This window comes from Gouania willdenowi, chromosome 13, assembly GCF_900634775.1.
Source record: "Gouania willdenowi chromosome 13, fGouWil2.1, whole genome shotgun sequence".
In the NCBI taxonomy this organism is placed as follows: Eukaryota; Metazoa; Chordata; class Actinopteri; order Blenniiformes; family Gobiesocidae; genus Gouania; species Gouania willdenowi.
Window position 1 is genome coordinate 10,251,212 of NC_041056.1, and position 19,895 is coordinate 10,271,106.

At 38.7% G+C, this 19,895-nt stretch overlaps 4 protein-coding genes across 4 annotated transcripts; all 4 read left to right on the forward strand.

Moving 5' to 3' along the window:
* The first annotated feature begins 152 nt into the window (after positions 1-152).
* LOC114474589 (odorant receptor 131-2-like) lies at positions 153-2,389 on the forward strand. The gene is made up of 3 exons (XM_028465006.1): positions 153-1,122; positions 2,076-2,239; positions 2,384-2,389. Exons 1-3 carry the CDS (start codon positions 153-155, stop codon positions 2,387-2,389), a joined length of 1,140 nt encoding a protein of 379 aa, XP_028320807.1.
* A 4,080-nt stretch (positions 2,390-6,469) lies between these two features.
* On the forward strand, positions 6,470-9,366 carry LOC114474592 (odorant receptor 131-2-like). The gene is made up of 2 exons (XM_028465010.1): positions 6,470-7,439; positions 9,227-9,366. Exons 1-2 carry the CDS (start codon positions 6,470-6,472, stop codon positions 9,364-9,366), a joined length of 1,110 nt encoding a protein of 369 aa, XP_028320811.1.
* A 2,654-nt stretch (positions 9,367-12,020) lies between these two features.
* Positions 12,021-13,052, forward strand: LOC114474593 (odorant receptor 131-2-like). Its single transcript, XM_028465011.1, has one exon. It carries the CDS (start codon positions 12,021-12,023, stop codon positions 13,050-13,052), a length of 1,032 nt encoding a protein of 343 aa, XP_028320812.1.
* Positions 13,053-14,529: 1,477 nt separating this feature from the next.
* On the forward strand, positions 14,530-19,097 carry LOC114474594 (odorant receptor 131-2-like). Its single transcript, XM_028465012.1, has 3 exons — positions 14,530-14,563; positions 15,061-15,305; positions 18,312-19,097. The coding sequence occupies exons 1-3, from the start codon at positions 14,530-14,532 to the stop codon at positions 19,095-19,097; spliced, it is 1,065 nt and encodes a 354-aa protein (XP_028320813.1).
* Positions 19,098-19,895: the final 798 nt, after the last annotated feature.

Sequence of the window (19,895 nt, forward strand, 5' to 3'; positions counted from 1 at the left end):
TTTGTGTGGTTAAAAAGCTGTTTTTGCATTTATTCTGATGTGATGATACAGTGTGGTTAGAGCTGTATTTCTCATCATTTCTTTCCTTTGTGTGGGTGATTTAACACATACTTCTTTAAACAGGTGCTGATCGTCCAAAGCTTTTAGAAAATATGAATGTGACTGAAATTCCTGCCAATGCAACATCACAGAAACCTCTTACAATGATCATTAAGGTGTGTGCAGTCATCCCCTGCTTCACCGTCTACCTCTGCTGCATTGTTGTCATGCTGCACATTTTTGCATCTCACAGGCAGATTCTAGACACCTCACGTTACATCCTGTTTGCCTACATGCTGATCAACGACACCCTGCAGATCACTTCTTCTGTGCTACTCTTCCTCTTTTCTATGGGGCAGATAAAGTTGTCTCTGGTCCTCTGCATCCCTCTGCTGTTTGTCTCCACTGCCACCTTCCAGAGTTCCCCTCTGATTTTGGCCACAATGTCACTAGAACGTTATGTTGCTATCTTCTACCCTCTGCAGCGCCCGGCCGCCTGGCGCTCAGACCGTACCTGGGTCATCATCTTGTCAGTGTGTGTCATCAGCTGTGCCTACCCCATGATAGATTATGCCATTGGGGACCTAGACCCCACCATCACTGGCTTCTCCACCCCTGTGATCTGCAAAACTGGAACTTTGTATTCCTCTCCTGTCCAGACGTTGTACAGAGCCGCATGCAATATTCTTTTTTTCGCAGTGGTGGCCATCATCATCCTCTACACGTATGTGAGAATCCTTCTGGAGACGAGGAAGATGAGACAGGATCGGGCATCTGTGAACAAAGCCATGTACACTGTGCTGCTGCACGGCTTCCAGCTGCTGCTCTGCATGCTGGCCTTCACTCGCCCCATCACTGAGACTCTCATTGTGCTGCACAAAGACTGGAATCCAAGGGACATAGCTTATTTTAACTACTTCTGTTTCATTCTGATGCCTCGTTTTCTCAGCCCGCTCATCTACGGCTTCAGGGATCAAGCCCTGAGGCGACACATACAGAACAGTTTCCTCTGCTGCTCCAAAAAAAGAGTACAACCTTGTGTCAGGATTAAAATGCAGAAGAACTTGTTGGTATCCCAAAAGAGTAAGTTCGGACTTGGTTTTAGTAGGATTCAAAGAAGTGTCTAGCTCTCAAAAAAAGTAGATGAAAGATAAATCTTACAGAAGCATATTGCATTCACTTGAAAAAAAAATCTGTTTTTTCTGAATTTTTTTTTTTTTTTTCCGGACTATTTTTTACAGTTTTTCGGACACATGTATTTCCTCTGTTTTTTGAAGTAATTTTTTTTCTTCTGTTTTTCATGTTAACTTTTTTTTGTTAATCGGACTAATTGTTTTTCAGTTTTTTGTACAATTTTTTTTCTTGTTTATTGGACTTTTTTGTTTTTGTTAAAATGATTAAAAAAAAAAGTACTTTTAACATGGTTCAAGACACTTGATAGTTCTATCTTTTGGCCATATTGATGGCATTACTTTTCACACCCGGAAATCTCGTTCAGTTCTCGCACATGAGTTCAATGGTCAAGAGAGATAAACTTGCCTTTGCTGACAACAAGTCTGGCAGAGATTTAGATTATTTTACTGTAAGCATTGTTTCTTTGAAAGATTTTTTTGTGGAAACGTGGTATTTGTTTCCAAGGCAGAAATGCCGAGTTAGCTGCTAAAGCTAATGCTGCACACAAGCTGAAAATTCAGGTTTTTCCTGACTTTTTTAAACAGTAACCAATCATCTGACCAGTGTGGAAGCATACTGTATGGGTACCATAATTCAATTTAAAATGGATTAACAGAAATGCTTTTTCATTTTCAGAATATAGCTGCATTTTTTTTAACTCATAAATAAAATGAATATAATAAATAATCCAAACTGCATTTTCATTTTCTTGATTTTTACTTACCAAATTATGTGTGTTTTGTTGGACACAAACATGAAAGGGACGGTTTTAAAACGTGCACTTTATTTTTCAGTATAAACTGCAACATGCAAACAAAGTATTAAAGTGTATCGAGCGATGTGTCGACTGCTCCGGTCAACAGTCACGCCGGGGGTAAGGGGACCCCGACCCCGGCGTAGAGCGGAGAGGGAGCAGCGAGGTAACCAGGTCCACGGCCCCAGGAAGCAGGGAGTTGGAGTGGGACAGCGCTGTAACGATCGCTTTAAACATAACGTCATTCTGCTCCTCTGGCAGCCTCCACAGCATGTCAGTCATTGTTTACTGTTAATGAAACACACACACAAAAACACACTGTAGGTACAGAGACGATGCAGTAGTAGTGATAATAACAGTGAACACACACCTTTTGTCTGTGATTGACTCTGTTTGGCGGTGTTTCGCGTGCTGCAGTCATGAAAGGAAATAATAAAACTCTGGCACTTTGAGTCCGTCTCGATTCTCTCTTGATTCAATCCACTGTAGAAACAACTCTTGTATCGCTACGCTAAAAGTTGAAACATGGGGGTGTGACTGGAAAAAGCAGGCTAACCAACCCCGAAGAAGAGCAGCCACTGACGTCGCTCTGCTGCGCCGTGTGGGATTGAGATGTCAAATTGAATTATGTTACACTTTTCGCGGAGGGTGGGACATGAAAATGCAATGACCTCTTTACTTTCTTTAGCTGTGTCACAACATGAGCAGTGTTAAAGAAGAAAATGAGAATGTAATTTTTATTATTTATTACCAATTTGATTAATGAGTCAAATAATGCAGCTACAACCTTCAATTCATCAATCTTTCTGCTCATGCATTTTCATTTTCAAATTTTTCATTTCAAATTGAATTTTGGTACCTATTTTCTGGGCCATCTTGTGAAAATTAAAACTTAAATTCAATTTCTTTTATCATTTTAATGAAGTTACAAAATGAGCAACATTGAAGAAGAAAATGAAAATGCAGTTTGCATTATTTACGTGTTAAAAAAATGCAGCTACATTCTGAAAAAATGAAAGCATTTCTGTTACTCCATTTTAAATTGAGTTATAGTACACATATGCTTCCACAGATCAGTACGTTTTACTTATCGACCTGTTTAGTGTACGACCTGTGCATTTCCTTCAAGTTTGTAAATTGAATTACAATAATAGCTTAATCAAAATAATCATGGACCTGGTTTGTGAATGGTGTACCTCATAAATTTACCTTTTCAAAGTGAGAACTCATAATGTCCTTTTCACATTCGGAAATCTCGCTGCCCCATCAATAATAATGATACATTTCATTTATAAGAGCTTTTCAAAAACTCAAAGACACTTTACAGTTGTTAAAACAATTACACAAATCAAAAAAAGAAACAAACAATAATAAAGGTGCATACAGAAAAAAAAAAAATGCATAACAATCACAAGTTAAAAGCTTGGGAGAAGGAATGTGGAAAGAGAGGAGGTCTGTCGCTTTCATACTGCTTCTCTCATCGGTTTTACAAAAGTGCTCGGATATGTGCATCATTCCCGGGTAGAGTCCGAAATCCGTTCGCTGGAGACCCAGGTAGTCAGTGTTTTGATCCTCAGAGCTGTTCAGGGAAACCCAGAAAGCCGGGACTGGAGTAGAGGCTGGTGGTGGGAACACTGGGAACACTGGTCAGAGAGAAACCAGTGGAGAGGATGAAGTGACTAAATGTGAAAAGTTTCCCTAAGTTTTTTAAGGACATTTTAAATTGTTACCAATCAAGGAAATCTATCATTAACAACATGTTTAATACGTTCAACCATTTTCCTGTGATTCCCCTTGAGTTGCAGTTTTTAAATTGCTTATTTCCCTTAAAAGAAAGAAACTAAGATACAAAAAAACAACTTTACCTTTTGGGGTTCTTAATTAAATCAAAAACTGGCAAATATAATGGCATGTTTTGCCTTTTTTAGCATCTTTAAAATTCCCATCCACCTAGCTAGCATAGGTGTCTCATATAGAGCAGACTCACCTATGCAGACCATTGGACCTGAAGGTCCCGCAGCCAGGAGACCTGTGTAAATAAACGCACATAATAATAATGGCTTGGATTTATATAGCGTTTTCTTCGAGGAGACTCAAAGCGCATTACAGAAACCATTATTCATTCACACCAGTCACTCACACAGTCATACCAGTGGTGGTATGCTACAAAGTAGCCACAGCTGCCCTGGGGCAGACTGACAGAGGCATGGCTGCCATTCGCGCCTACAGCCCCTCTGACCACCACCAACATACATGCACAATTCATAATCACTCATACAAGGCAATGTGCCTTGCCCAAGGACACAACGACAATGACTCGGTTAGAGCGGGATTTGAACCCACTCACTGGACAACCCACTCTACCACTGAGCCACGGGCGCCACATCCCTGCAATAGACTGTCTGAGTGCCTACGTCAAATGTCAATGATTTTCACCTTCATTATCTTTGCTCACGTATGTCACAAACAAACTTAAACAGCAATGTTGACACATGATGACCTTTGAACTGACATCCACTGCTATCCTGTCATGTGCCTGACAGTGTGACCTTCAATTTAGCCAAGTTTTTGAGTGCACTCACATTTTTACATGTAAACAGTATGTTGAATATTTCCAATATGTATCTGTCTTTATTGGAGAGGCTCGATAAAAATAAATGCATAGGCGTTTCTGGCTATAGGCAGATTTTGCAATTGCATACGGACCGAAGAAGAAAACGAAGAAAACTTTGTTGGATGTCAGCATCTGGACAATTAACTTAACAAACACATGCTAACGTTTTAATGCCACAAAATAATAAATGGACTGTCTTTGTATTAAAGCAGTCTTGAGCGAACTACAAACCATTTAAGTGACCACACAAACCTTCTTCACATTGACTTAATAAGTATGGACATGAATTAAAGAGCGTTGGTCCGTCAGGACCAGCAAGGCCTTGTCTGCTGCCCTAAACATTATCAGAATACATATATTTAATTTTGATGTATTTTTCCAAATATGTACTAAATTATTCCTCATATTTATAACAGTCTTTCATAGCTTTCCTCTTGGTTGCAGTGCTTCCAGCCTCAGGTTGATATTTGGAGGTCTGGCCTTTATATTAGAGCTTTTATCCAATCATATTCAGCAATCATGTGTTGCCAGGGTCTAAAATCTGCCCTCAGGCCTTCAGAATCAACAGTGTGGGCACCTGTAGCTTAAATGAATGGAAATTATACTCTGGCATTAACCAATCAGCTTTTGAGTTGGCTATTGTATGCCTGACCTGCTGTAGCACCAGTGTAACACTTTAGCCAGCTAGCGGGCGCAGTACGTTTTGATTGGATAATGTCAGCTGTTGAATCAGCTTTGGCTTTTTTTGTATTGTGACGTCATAGGGTGAACTCTACTTCGGCTCCTTGCCGGCACGTGATAACTTAACATTCAGAGCTGGGATTGGGACATGTCTGATATCAGTGGAAAGGTCTGCTCCTCCCGAGCCCCAAAATGTGCCTCTTGTGGTGGTAGAGTCTGAATTGAGCCCGCCGGAGGCAGAATGCACCCTTTTTGGAAACAGTGTGATGCCTACTAAAAATTGACTTTCAAATTAAATGTTTCTGACTCGGCTGTGTCAGTTCTCTGCCTCCACGGTGTCGACAACAAACAGAGCCCCAGGCTCGTAAGAGCATGCATGCCCCTTCCTCGTCCCTGTTAATGGTATTAATCCCACACATTCGGGACAACATCCCCTACCGATGGTGCAAGGACGGATTAAATGACACGGTCCCGCCCCGATCAGCTGTTTTAACGCATCACACAAGGAAGCAGGATGACAGCGATGACAGCTCTGAGGAAAACTGCAGTGACAGAAAATTGATCGATCACACTTTTTTCCATGTAAAAAGTAGTGTCAGGGTCGGTGCGGACCAGACGGCTCCAGCAGGCCAGATATGGCCCCGGGGGGCGCAGAGTTGACTGGTTTAGGACCTCGCTGAAGGCCCAGGTGTGAAATACATGGCCCGCCACTGGGATTAAAGAATGTTTCGGGCAAATTGCCAAAGCAACAGTTAAATAAGTTGTACAGTTAGATAAGTTATACATACATTGAATGGAAAAAGAAGGTGGTGCTCTATCCACTGAAATCTGTTCCCAGAGACACACACTTTTCTTAATGATGAAAGTTGTATCTCTGGGGGAATAGAGTCAAACTCACTGATGATGGGGTTTGAACGGATGGGCAGGCACATGTTTACTAGTAAAACATGTTATAAGAAGAAGAGTGGAGAACAGAGCTTCTCTACCAGATAGACATAATCTCAGGTAAGAGGGAGTATTAAATGTCATTTCTGTTTGTATTGAATGTGTGGTTTATTTGTGTGGTTAAAAAGCTGTTTGTATATTTATTCTGATGTGATGATACAGTGTGGTTAGAGCTGTATTTCTCATCATTTCTTTCCTTTGTGTGGGTGATTTAACACATACTTCTTTAAACAGGTGCAGATCGTCCAAAGCTTTTAGAAAATATGAATGTGACTGAAATTCCTGCCAATGCAACATCACAGAAACCTCTTACAATGATCATTAAGGTGTGTGCAGTCATCCCCTGCTTCACCGTCTACCTCTGCTGCATTGTTGTCATGCTGCACATTTTTGCGTCTCACAGGCAGATTCTAGACACCTCACGTTACATCCTGTTTGCCTACATGCTGATCAACGACACCCTGCAGATCACTTCTTCTGTGCTACTCTTCCTCTTTTCTATGTTGCAGATAAAGTTGTCTCTGGTCCTCTGCATCCCTCTGCTGTTTGTCTCCACTGCCACATTCCAGAGTTCACCTCTGATTTTGGCCACAATGTCACTAGAACGTTATGTTGCTATCTTCTACCCTCTGCAGCGCCCGGCCGCCTGGCGCTCAGACCGTACCTGGGTCCTCATCTTGTCAGTGTGTGTCATCAGCTGTGCATACCCCATGATAGGTTACGCCATTGGGGACGTAGACCCTGCCATCACTGGCTTCTCCACCCCTGTGATCTGCACAACTGGAACTTTGAATTCCTCTCCTGTCCAGACGTTGTACAAAGCCGCATGCAATATTCTGTTTTTCACAGTGGTGGCCATCATCATCCTCTACACGTATGTGAGAATCCTTCTGGAGACGAGGAAGATGAGACAGGATCGGGCATCTGTGAACAAAGCCATGTACACTGTGCTGCTGCACGGCTTCCAGCTGCTGCTCTGCATGCTGGCCTTCACTCGCCCCATCACTGAGACTCTCATTGTGCTGCACAAAGACTTCAATCCAGCGGACCTTGTTTATATTAACTACTTCTGTTTCATTCTGTTGCCTCGTTTTCTCAGCCCGCTCATCTACGGCTTCAGGGATCAAGCCCTGAGGCGACACATACAGAACAGTTTCCTCTGCTGCTCCAAAAAAAGAGTACAACCTTGTGTCAGGATTAAAATACAGAAGAACTTGTTGGTATCCCAAAAGAGTAAGTTAGGATTTGGTTTTAGTAGGATTCAAAGAAGTGTCTATAGCTCTCAAAAGAGGTAGATGAAAGATAAATCTTATTGAAGCATATTGCATTCACTTGAAAGAAAGAAAAAAAAATTCTGAATATTTTTTTTTTGGTGGGGGGGAAGGTTTTGGTTTGTTTATCGGGCTGTTCTTTACAGAAGCATATTGCACTCACTTGACAAAAAAAAAAAAAAAAAAAAATGTTTTTTGGGCTAATTTTTGGAGGTTTTTCGGACATTTTTTTTTTCTGTTTTTTGTAGTAATTTTTTTTCTTTGTGTCTACATCATACATGGCCAGCTTGTTTCATTTGATAAAAAACAAAAAAAAAATACTTTCAATTTAGCTTTAGATACTGGATAGTTTTATCTTTAGGCCATATTGATGGCATTACAATGAGCCTTTTCACACTCGGCAATCGAGCAAAAAAAATGAATTGCTTCAAAAAATTCAAAAAATACTCTAAAAAACTGAAAACAAAAGTGTCAGTAAAACTGAAAAAAATTTCACTCAGAAGAAAAAAAGAAGAAAAAAATAATGATTAGGAAAAAAAATTTTGTTTTGGGTTTTTTTTCAAGTGAATGCAATAGGCTTCCGTAAAATCTTCCGTCAATGAGAACACAAAACTAAATTAATCTCTGTTGTGGCTTAAGATGTGATAAAACTGTATTAAAAGACGTTTTATAACAATTAAACAATCACTATTATCCAGTCTAAATGTTTTAGACTCTGAAGCCAAACATATCATTACTAATAAATGCATTATTAGTCATAAAAGGCATAGAACATTAAATATAGATTGTGTGGATAGTATTTGAGCATTTGTTGGTCATTTATATCTCACTGTGCTTCAAATATTAGAAACTGAGAGGACACATCCAGAATAGTATATTATCAAATACTACATGTATTTTTATGCTTTATTTTTTTTTTGTATTAATTGTGCCACAATAATTTGGGAAATTCAACACTATATAATGAAAATATAACATCATAAATGTATATGCTATTCACTGATACTACATGATATAGCCTACTTTTTAAACTATAAACAAAAACCAACAACATTAAAACCACAAAAAAATAAATACTTTGTGTATTACATACACAGAATGTTATACTTCCATTCAGCCAACAGATGTCACGGTTGGTTTTAACTTGATTAAAAAAAATTTTTCAAAAAACATCAGAGTAAAACAATGTCCTTTCATTGTGTGTTTACATCTTTTACATCTTTTACATGTCTTTTTCTCTCAGCTAAACATGAACTAACTTTATACAAATAATGAATAAATGTCCACAGAGGTTTATTTTCTTTTTTAGTGTTTTTGAAGGTCAATGGAAGTCATAGTAATAATAACAATATATTATTATTATTATTATTATTATTATTATTATTATTATTATTATTATTATTATTATTACTTTATTATAATAATATCACTTTAATATAATATCTACATTAATATAATATAATCACTTTATTTTATTTTATTAATTAATCTACTATGAACCGCACACACAGACCCAGGCACATTACAGTGGTGGTGCATCCTCATGTAAACTGATCTTTTGGGGGAGCCCAGAGTCACATCTGGATCCTCAGAGCTGTTCAGGGAACCCAGAGTAGAGTAGAAATCCTGGAAAGGAGTAGAGGCTGGTGGTGGGAACACTGGAAACACTGGTCAGAGAGAAACCACTAGTGGAGAGGATGAAGTGTGCTCCTCATGCTTGTGTTTGGCCTCTTCTGCTGTTTGTCGCAGTGTTTTCAGGAGGTTTTGGGGAGATGTTCACGTCTCTGCTGAATGTGAGGAGGGCGATCAGTGTGGAACAGACACTGATGAAGCAGCTGAAGACGTACCTGGACCTGGAAGAGCAGAGACTGCACGACATCAAACGGTGAGACCACAAAACATGACTCACACGTTGGAAAAATCTATAAATCTTAAACTTGTTTAGAATGACACTGAATCTGTGCAACACAAAAGCTCCTGGAATTGTGTTCACAAGCCTGTAAAGTGCTTTAGAATGAACCAACCTAAAGCAAAGAAGCCCTGACTGTGTGTTTAAATGGACTCATGAGACTGTTACAGTGGTGAAATCACTGTTTAGGAGCAGCTCCAGGGGCAGTGAATTATAAAAAGGACAAGTTCTCAGGGATTTATGCAGCACATGCAGATTTTTCATGACTAAGAACACTGTCAACTTTGGACAGCTGCAAATAAAAAAAAAATGTTCTGGGCTTACAAATATATCACCATAACTAACAATATAAAATCTATTATTTAGGAAAATTGAACAAGGAAAATGAAGCTTTATTTGAATATTATAACAATCAATAATAAGTCATTTTGCTCATAGATTTCTTTTCAAACTACTTCACAAGTAATTTATGTCCCTGATTCAACTGATTTTTTGTTACATCATACTTTCCTGGATAAGTTCATGAGTCGTAGCATAATAAACTCTGAGTTGGTAGGGTGGAAAGACTTGCCTTCTATGATTATGGAAAATTTGCCAACCAGGGCGGATGGTTAGTCATGATTACTATCTATCTATCTATCTATCTATCTATCTATCTATCTATCTATCTATCTATCTATCTATCTATCTATCTATCTATCTATCTATCTATCTGTCTGTCTGTCTGTCTGTCTGTCTGTCTGTCTGTCTGTCTATCTATCTATCTATCTATCTATCTATCTATCTAGAAGCAGGATGACAGCTCTGAGGAAGACTGCAGTGACAGGACGAACAAAATTAATCAATCACACTTTTTTCCATGTAATGAAGTAGTGTCAGGGTCGGTGCGGACCAGATGGCTCCAGCAGGCCAGATATGGCTGGGGGGCGCAGAGTTGACTGGTTTACGACCTCGCTGAAGGCCCAGATGTGAAATACATGGCCCGCCACTGGGATTAAAGAACGTTTCGGGCAAATTGCCAAAGCAACAGTTGAGACAACTGACCCAGAAAATGTTGACTTAACAGAATTTGCACATTGCTCAACAATCAGTAAGAGAGTTCCCATGCAGCTGGACATTAGCCCACTTACTTTTGTGCCCAATAAAAACCTTTCAATGCAGACGTTCTGTTCTGCTCATGGTCTGTTGGCTGATTTTTGCATGTATCAGGCTTATTATTTTGTTTGTCACTAACACTCACTGTCACAAAGTGATTGAGTGAAGTCTGGAAACACTAGGATGAAGAATACCTCAGCTCGATATTCAACCCCCAACTGCAACCAAACCTCGACTACCAGCAGATGGCCAGGCTTTGTGCTTGTGTAGGTTGTTGATTTGTACAAAAATTGATCTTTGAGGTTGTATGTTTCCGGAATGGTTTGATGCTTTGTTATCCAACCTTCCACCTACGAATCTGAATAATCTAATGCCTGGTGACTTTTGTTTTACAATGATAGGAAGAGGAAACATCTGAGGCCATGGGTTCTTGTCAACAAGAGTGGATTCCATACAAGCAGGTCAGAGAAGAGGCCTTGCCAAAAGTAGGAGTTTGAGTGTGTTTGGATCTTGTTCACTAGTGAGTGGTGGAGAGCCTTAAATCAAAAGGCAAAGCTTTCCCAGTCAATTGACATTTTGTTCCTCATCTGGTCAGGAGCTCAGGGTCATGATGGACAAAGTAAGTTTTTAGTATAAGTGGCCAAAACAAGATTTGTCCACAGGGTGGCCAGGCGCGGCCTTGAAGATAGAGTGAGAAGCTCCAAAACCCTGAATGTCTTAGCGCTACTGTTCCTTCACACGGAGTGGAGGTGTTTGGTCATCTGCTGAAGATCTCCTGGACTTCTCTTTTGGGAGGTTTACTGGTTATGTCCTGCTAGAAGGAAAGCTTGGAGTTGGTCTAGGAACACCATGGGATCCCCTCTGAAGACATGGCAAATTTAACTGAAGAAAGGTTTGTGTGGAATAAAGTGGAACTTACTTGTGATGTTTTTAATGGAAGTGTGTTTTAAAAAGTAGTGGACAGATTGATGTTGAATTCTACCAGAGACTGTCTTGTTCGTTTATCATTTGAGAAATATCTTTACATATATATATATCTTCTATGGTTATACAAAGGTTAAACTGGAAAAATTTGAGAAACTTTGCTTTTACTCTAAGAGTTAGATAAGTTGTATAAACATTGAATGGAAAAAGAAGGTGGTGCTCTCCCCACTGAAATCTGTTCCCAGAGACACACACTTTTCTTAATGATGAAAGTTGTATCTCTGGGGGAATAGAGTCAAACTCACTGATGATGGGGTTTGAACGGATGGGCAGGCGCATGTTTACTAGTAAAACATGTTATAAGAAGAAGAGTGGAGAACAGAGCTTCTCTACCAGATAGACGTTTTCTCAGGTAAGAGGGAGTATTAAATTAAATTTCTGTTTGTATTGAATGTGTGGTTTATTTGTGTGGTTAAAAAGCTGTTTTTGCATTTATTCTGATGTGATGATACAGTGTGGTTAGAGCTGTATTTCTCGTCTTTTCTTTCCTTTGTGTGGGTGATTTAACACATACTTTTTTAAACAGGTGCTGATCGTCCAAAGCTTTTAGAAAATATGAATGTGACTGAAATTCCTGCCAACGCAACATCACAGAAACCTCTTACAATAATCATTAAGGTGTGTGCAGTCATCCCCTGCTTCACCGTCTACCTCTGCTGCATTGTTGTCATGCTGCACATTTTTGCGTCTCACAGGCAGATTCTAGACACCTCACGTTACATCCTGTTTGCCTACATGCTGATCAACGACACCCTGCAGATCACCTCTTCTGTGCTACTCTTCCTCTTTTCTATGTTGCAGATAAAGTTGTCTTTGGTCCTCTGCATCCCTCTGCTGTTTGTGTCCACTGCCACATTCCAGAGTTCACCTCTGATTTTGGCCACAATGTCACTAGAACGTTATGTTGCTATCTTCTACCCTCTGCAGCGCCCGGCCGCCTGGCGCTCAGACCGTACCTGGGTTATCATCTTGTCAGTGTGTGTCATCAGCTGTGCCTACCCCATGATAAGTTACGCCATTGGGGACGTAGACCCCGCCATCACTGGCTTCTCCACCCCTGTGTTCTGTACATCTGGAACTTTGAATTCATCTCCTGTCCAGACGTTGTATAGAGCCGCATGCAATATTCTGTTTTTCACAGTGGTGGCCATCATCATCCTCTACACGTATGTGAGAATCCTTCTGGAGACGAGGAAGATGAGACAGGATCGGGCATCTGTGAACAAAGCCATGTACACTGTGCTGCTGCACGGCTTCCAGCTGCTGCTCTGCATGCTGGCCTTCACTCGCCCCATCACTGAGACTCTCATTGTGCTGCACAAAGACTGGAATCCAAGGGACATAGCTTATTTTAACTACTTCTGTTTCATTCTGATGCCACGCTTTCTCAGCCCGCTCATCTACGGCTTCAGGGATCAAGCCCTGAGGCGACACATACAGAACAGTTTCCTCTGCTGCTCCAAAAAAAGAGTACAACCTTGTGTCAGGATTAAAATACAGAAGAACTTGTTGGTATCCCAAAAGAGTAAGTTAGGATTTGGTTTTAGTAGGATTCAAAGAAGTGTCTATAGCTCTCAAAAGAAGTAGATGAAAGATAAATCTTACAGAAGCATATTGCATTCACTTGAAAGAAAGAAAAAAAAATTCTGAATATTTGTTTTTTTTTGGTGGGGGGGAAGGTTTTGGTTTGTTTATCGGGCTGTTCTTTACAGTAGCATATTGCATTCACTTGAAAAAAAAAAAAAAAAAAATTCTGAATATTTAATTTTTTTGGTTCGGAGACATTTTTTTCTTCTGTTTTTTGTAGTATTTTTTTTGTCTGTTTTTCATGCTCATTTTTTTCTCTTGTTTTTCGGAGCTTGTGTCATTTGAAACAATGGCTGTATTTATTTTTTTATTGACATCAAACATGGCCAGCTTGTTTCATTTGATAAAAAAAATAATAAATACTTTCAATTTGGTTTTAGACAGTTGATAGTTCTATCTTTAGGCCATTTTGATGGCATTACAATAATCCTTTTCACACTCGGAAATCTAGCAAAAAAAACCTGAAAGAATTACTCTGAAAAACTGAAAAAAAAATTGTCAGTAAAACTGAAAAAAAAAATTACTCTGAAAAACAGCAGTAAAAAAAAAAAGAAATGATTCAGAGAAAATGTTGTTTTTTATTTCAAGTGAATGCAATAGGCTTCCGTAAAATCTGCCAATGAAAACACAAAACTAAATCCATCTCTATTGTGGCTTAAGATGTGATAAAACTGTATTAAAAGGTCCTTTATGATAATTAAACAATCACTATTATCCAGTCTAAACGTTTTAGACTCTGAAGCCAAAAATATCATTACTAATAAATGCATTATTAGTCACAAAAATGCATAAAACATTAAATATAGATTGTGTGGATAGTATTTGAACAATTGTTGATCATTTATATCTCATTGTGCTTCATATATTAGAATCTGAGAGGACACATCCAGAATAGTATATGATGAAATACTACATGTATGTATTTTCATGCTTGAAATTTTTTTTTTATTAATTGTGCATATTTTTATAGATTTTTTTGATGGCTCTGGTTTTTCCAAGAAATGGCTGTGATTTACTTTTTTAAATCTTTATTAAATGATGTGCACATAGTGTTAGTATAAAAAAAATGTCTCAATAATTGAATGTATATATATATATATATATATATATATATATATATATATTCATGATACGTTACCTCCCAATGGCTTGAAAGAAAATGAACAAGATTATTTTTTATCTGAAATCTATGAATTATGGTTATTGTATTATTTTCTCTGAACTACATCACTCTCAGGAATAAATTGTACAAATTAAACCACATTACTGAGCTTTTTTTTTATTTACAGCAATAATATGCGAAATTCAACACTATATAATGAAAATATAACATCATAAATGTATATGCTATTCACTGATACTACATGATATAGCCTACTTTTTAATATATAAACAAAAACCAACAACATTAAAACCACAAAAAAATAAATAAATCTAACGTTTATAAACAATGTACTTTGTGTATTACATACACAGAATGTTATACTTCCATTCAGCCAATAGATGTCACGGTTGGTTTTAACTTGATTAAAAAACATTTTTTTAAAAACCATCAGAGTAAAACAATTTCCTTCCATTGTGTGTTTACATTTTAAGTCTGACCAAAATGTCTTTTTCTCTCAACAAAACATCAACTAACTTTATACAAATAATGAATAAATGTCCACAGAGGTTTATTTTCTTTTTTTAGTGTTTTTTAAGGTCAATGGAAGTCATAGTAATAATAACAATATATTATTATTATTATTATTATTATTATTATTATTATTATTATTATTATTATTATTATAATATCACTTTAATATAATATCTATATTAATATAATATAATCACTTTATTTTATTTTATTAATTAATCTACTATGAACCGCACACACAGACCCAGGCACATTACATTGGTGGTGCATTGTCATGTAAACTGATCTTTTGGGGGAGCCCAGAGTCACATCTGGATCCTCAGAGTTGTTCAGGGAAACCCAGAGTAGGGTAGAAAGCCTGGAATGGAGTAGAGGCTGGTGGTGGGAACACTGGAAACACTGGTCAGAGAGAAACCACTAGTGGAGAGGATGAAGTGTGCTCCTCATGCTTGTGTTTGGCCTCTTCTGCTGTTTGTCGCAGTGTTTTCAGGAGGTTTTGGGGAGATGTTCACGTCTCTGCTGAATGTGAGGAGGGCGATCAGTGTGGAACAGACACTGATGAAGCAGCTGAAGACGTACCTGGACCTGGAAGAGCAGAGACTGCACGACATCAAACGGTGAGACCACAAAACATGACTCACACGTTGGAAAAACTATAAATCTTAAACTTGTTTAGAATGACACTGAATCTGTGCAACACAAAAGCTCCTGGAATTGTGTTCACACGCCTGTAAAGTGCTTCAGAATGAACCAACCTAAAGCAAAGAAGCCCTGACTGTGTGTTTAAATGGACTCATGAGACTGTTACAGTGGTGAAATCACTGTTTAGGAGCAGCTCCAGGGGCAGTGAATTATAAAAAGGACAAGTTCTCAGGGATTTATGCAGCACATGCAGATTTTTCATGACTAAGAACACTGTCAACTCTGGACAGCTGCAAATAAAAAAAAAATGTTCTGGGCTTACAAATATATCACTATAACTAACTATATAAAATCTATTATTTAGGAAAATTGAACAAGGAAAATGAAGCTTTATTTGAATATTATAACAATCAATAATAAGTCATTTTGCTCATAGATTTCTTTTCAAACTACTTCACAAGTAATTTATGTCCCTGATTCAACTGATTTTTTGTTGCATCATACTTTCCTGGATACGTTCATGAGTCGTAGCATAATAAACTCTGAGTTGGTAGGGTGGAAAGACTTGCCTTCTATGATTATGGAAAATTTGCCAACCAGGGCGGATTGTTAGTCATGATTACTATCTATCTATCTATCTATCTATCTATCTATCTATCTATCTATCTATCTATCTATCTATCTATCTATCTATCTGTCTGTCTGTCTATGTATCTGTCTGTCTATCTATCTGTCTGTCTGTCTGTCTGTCTGTCTGTCTGTCTGTCTGTCTGTCTGTCTGTCTATCTATCTGTCTGTCTATCTATCTATCTATCTATCTATCTGTCTGTCTGTCTGTCTGTCTATCTATCTATCTATCTAGAAGCAGGATGACAGCTCTGAGGAAGACTGCAGTGACAGGACGAACAAAATTAATCAATCACACTTTTTTCCATGTAATGAAGTAGTGTCAGGGTCGGTGCGGACCAGACGGCTCCAGCAGGCCAGATATGGCCCGGGGGGCGCAGAGTTGACTGGTTTAGGACCTCGCTGAAGGCCCAGATGTGAAATACATGGCCCGCCACTGGGATTAAAGAACGTTTCGGGCAAATTGCCAAAGCAACAGTTGAGACAACTGACCCAGAAAATGTTGACTTAACAGAATTTGCACATTGCTCAACAATCAGTAAGAGAGTTCCCATGCAGCTGGACATTAGCCCACTTACTTTTGTGCCCAATAAAAACCTTTCAATGCAGACGTTCTGTTCTGCTCATGGTCTGTTGGCTGATTTTTGCATGTATCAGGCTTATTATTTTGTTTGTCACTAACACTCACTGTCACAAAGTGATTGAGTGAAGTCTGGAAACACTAGGGTGAAGAATACCTCAGCTCGATATTTAACCCCCAACTGCAACCAAACTTCGACTACCAGCAGATGGCCAGGCTTTGTGCTTGTGTAGGTTGTTGATTTGTACAAAAATGGATCTTTGAGGTTGTATGTTTCCGGAATGGTTTGATGCTTTGTTATCCAACCTTCCACCTACGAATCTGAATAATCTAATGCCTGGTGACTTTTGTTTTACAATGATAGGAAGAGGAAACATCTGAGGCCATGGGTTCTTGTCAACAAGAGTGGATTCCATACAAGCAGGTCAGAGACGAGGCCTTGCCGAAAGTAGGAGTTTGAGTGTGTTTGGATCTTGTTCACTAGTGAGTGGTGGAGAGCCTTAAATCAAAAGGCAAAGCTCTCCCAGTCAATTGACATTTTGTTCCTCATCTGGTCAGGAGCTCAGGGTCATGATGGACAAAGTAAGTTTTTAGTATAAGTGGCCAAAACAAGATTTGTCCACAGGGTGGCCAGGCTTGGCCTTGAAGATAGAGTGAGAAGCTCCAAAACCCAAATGTCTTAGCACTACTGTTCCTTCACACGGAGTGGAGGTGTTTGGTCATCTGCTGAGGATCTCCTGGACTTCTCCTTTGGGAGGTTTACTGGTTATGTCCTGCTAGAAGGAAAGCTTGGAGTTGGTCTAGGAACACCATGGGATCCCCTCTGAAGACATGGCAAATTTAACTGAAGAAAGGTTTGTGTGGAATAAAGTGGAGATTACAATCCCTGGAGTTGTGGAGAACTTACTTGTGATGTTTTTAATGGAAGTGTGTTTGAAAAAGTAGTGGACAGATTGATGTTGAATTCCACCAGAGACTGTCCTGTCTCTTTTATAATTTGAGAAATATCTTTACATATATATATATCTTCTATGGTTATACAAAGCTTAAACTGGAAAAATTAGAGAAACTTTGCTTTTACTCTAAGAGTTAGATAAGTTGTATAAACATTGAATGGAAAAAGAAGGTGGTGCTCTATCCACTGAAATCTGTTCCCAGAGACACACACTTTTCATAATGATGAAAGTTGTATCTCTGGGGGAATAGAGTCAAACTCACTGATGATGGGGTTTGAACGGATGGGCAGGCACATGTTTACTAGTAAAACATGTTATAAGAAGAAGAGTGGAGAACAGAGCTTCTCTACCAGATAGACGTTTTCTCAGGTAAGAGGGAGTATTAAATTAAATTTCTGTTTGTATTGAATGTGTGGTTTATTTGTGTGGTTAAAAAGCTGTTTTTGCATTTATTCTGATGTGATGATACAGTGTGGTTAGAGCTGTATTTCTCATCATTTCTTTCCTTTGTGTGGGTGATTTAACACATACTTCTTTAAACAGGTGCTGATCGTCCAAAGCTTTTAGAAAATATGAATGTGACTGAAATTCCTGCCAATGCAACATCACAGAAACCTCTTACAATGATCATTAAGGTGTGTGCAGTCATCCCCTGCTTCACCGTCTACCTCTGCTGCATTGTTGTCATGCTGCACATTTTTGCGTCTCACAGGCAGATTCTAGACACCTCACGTTACATCCTGTTTGCCTACATGCTGATCAACGACACCCTGCAGATCACCTCTTCTGTGCTACTCTTCCTCTTTTCTATGTTGCAGATAAAGTTGTCTCTGGTCCTCTGCATCCCTCTGCTGTTTGTCTCCACTGCCACATTCCAGAGCTCACCTCTGATTTTGGCCACAATGTCACTAGAACGTTATGTTGCTATCATCTACCCTCTGCAGCGCCCGGCCGCCTGGCGCTCAGACCGTACCTGGGTCCTCATCTTGTCAGTGTGTGTTATCAGCTGTGCCTACCCCATGATAGGTTACACCATTGGGGACGTAGACCCCACCATCACTGGCTTCTCCACCCCTGTGATCTGCACAACTGTAGCTTTGAATTCATCTCCTGTCCAGATGTTGTACAGAGCCGCATGCAATATTCTGTTTTTCACAGTGGTGGCCATCATCATCCTCTACACGTATGTGAGAATCCTTCTGGAGACGAGGAAGATGAGACAGGATGGGGAGTCTGTGAACAAAGCCATGTACACTGTGCTGCTGCACGGCTTCCAGCTGCTGCTCTGCATGCTGGCCTTCACTCGCCCCATCACTGAGACTCTCATTGTGCTGCACAAAGACTTGAATCCAGCGGACCTTTTTTATATTAACTACTTCTTTTTCATTCTGTTGCCTCGTTTTCTCAGCCCGCTCATCTACGGCTTCAGGGATCAAGCCCTGAGGCGACACATACAGAACAGTTTCCTCTGCTGCTCCAAAAAAAGAGTACAACCTTGTGTCAGGATTAAAATACAGAAGAACTTGTTGGTATCCCAAAAGAGTAAGTTAGGATTTGGTTTTAGTAGGATTCAAAGAAGTGTCTATAGCTCTCAAAATAAGTAGATGAAAGATAAATTTTACTGAAGCATATTGCATTCACTTGAAAGAAAGAAAAAAAAAATTCTGAATATTTTATTTTTGGTGGGGGGGAAGGTTTTGGTTTGTTTATCGGGCTGTTCTTTACAAAAGCATATTGCATTCACTTGACAAAAAAATAAATAAAAAATGTTTTTTGGGCTATTTTTTTGGCGGTTTTTCGGACATTTTTTTTTTTTTCTGTTTTTTGTAGTAATTTTTTTTCTTTGTGTTTCAGAGCTTATGTTATTTGAAACAATAGATGCATTTATGTCTTTATTGACATAAAACATGGCCAGCTTGTTTCATTTGATAAAAAACAAAAAAAAAAAAATACTTTCAATTTAGCTCTAGACACTTGATAGTTTTATCTTTAGGCCATATTGATGGCATTACAATGAGCCATTTCACACTCGGCAATCGAGCAAAAAAAATGAATTCCTCCAAAAAATTCAAAAAATACTCTAAAAAACTGAAAACAAAAGTGTCAGTAAAACTGAAAAAAATTTCACTCAGAAGAAAAAAGAAGAAAAAAATAATGATTAGGAAAAAAAAAATTTGTTTTGGGTTTTTTTTCAAGTGAATGAAATAGGCTTCCGTACAATCTTCCGTCAATGAGAACACAAAACTAAATTAATCTCTGTTGTGGCTTAAGATGTGATAAAACTGTATTAAAAGACGTTTTATGATAATTAAACAATCACTATTATCCAGTCTAAATGTTTTAGACTCTGAAGCCAAACATATCATTACTAATAAATGCATTATTAGTCATAAAAATGCATA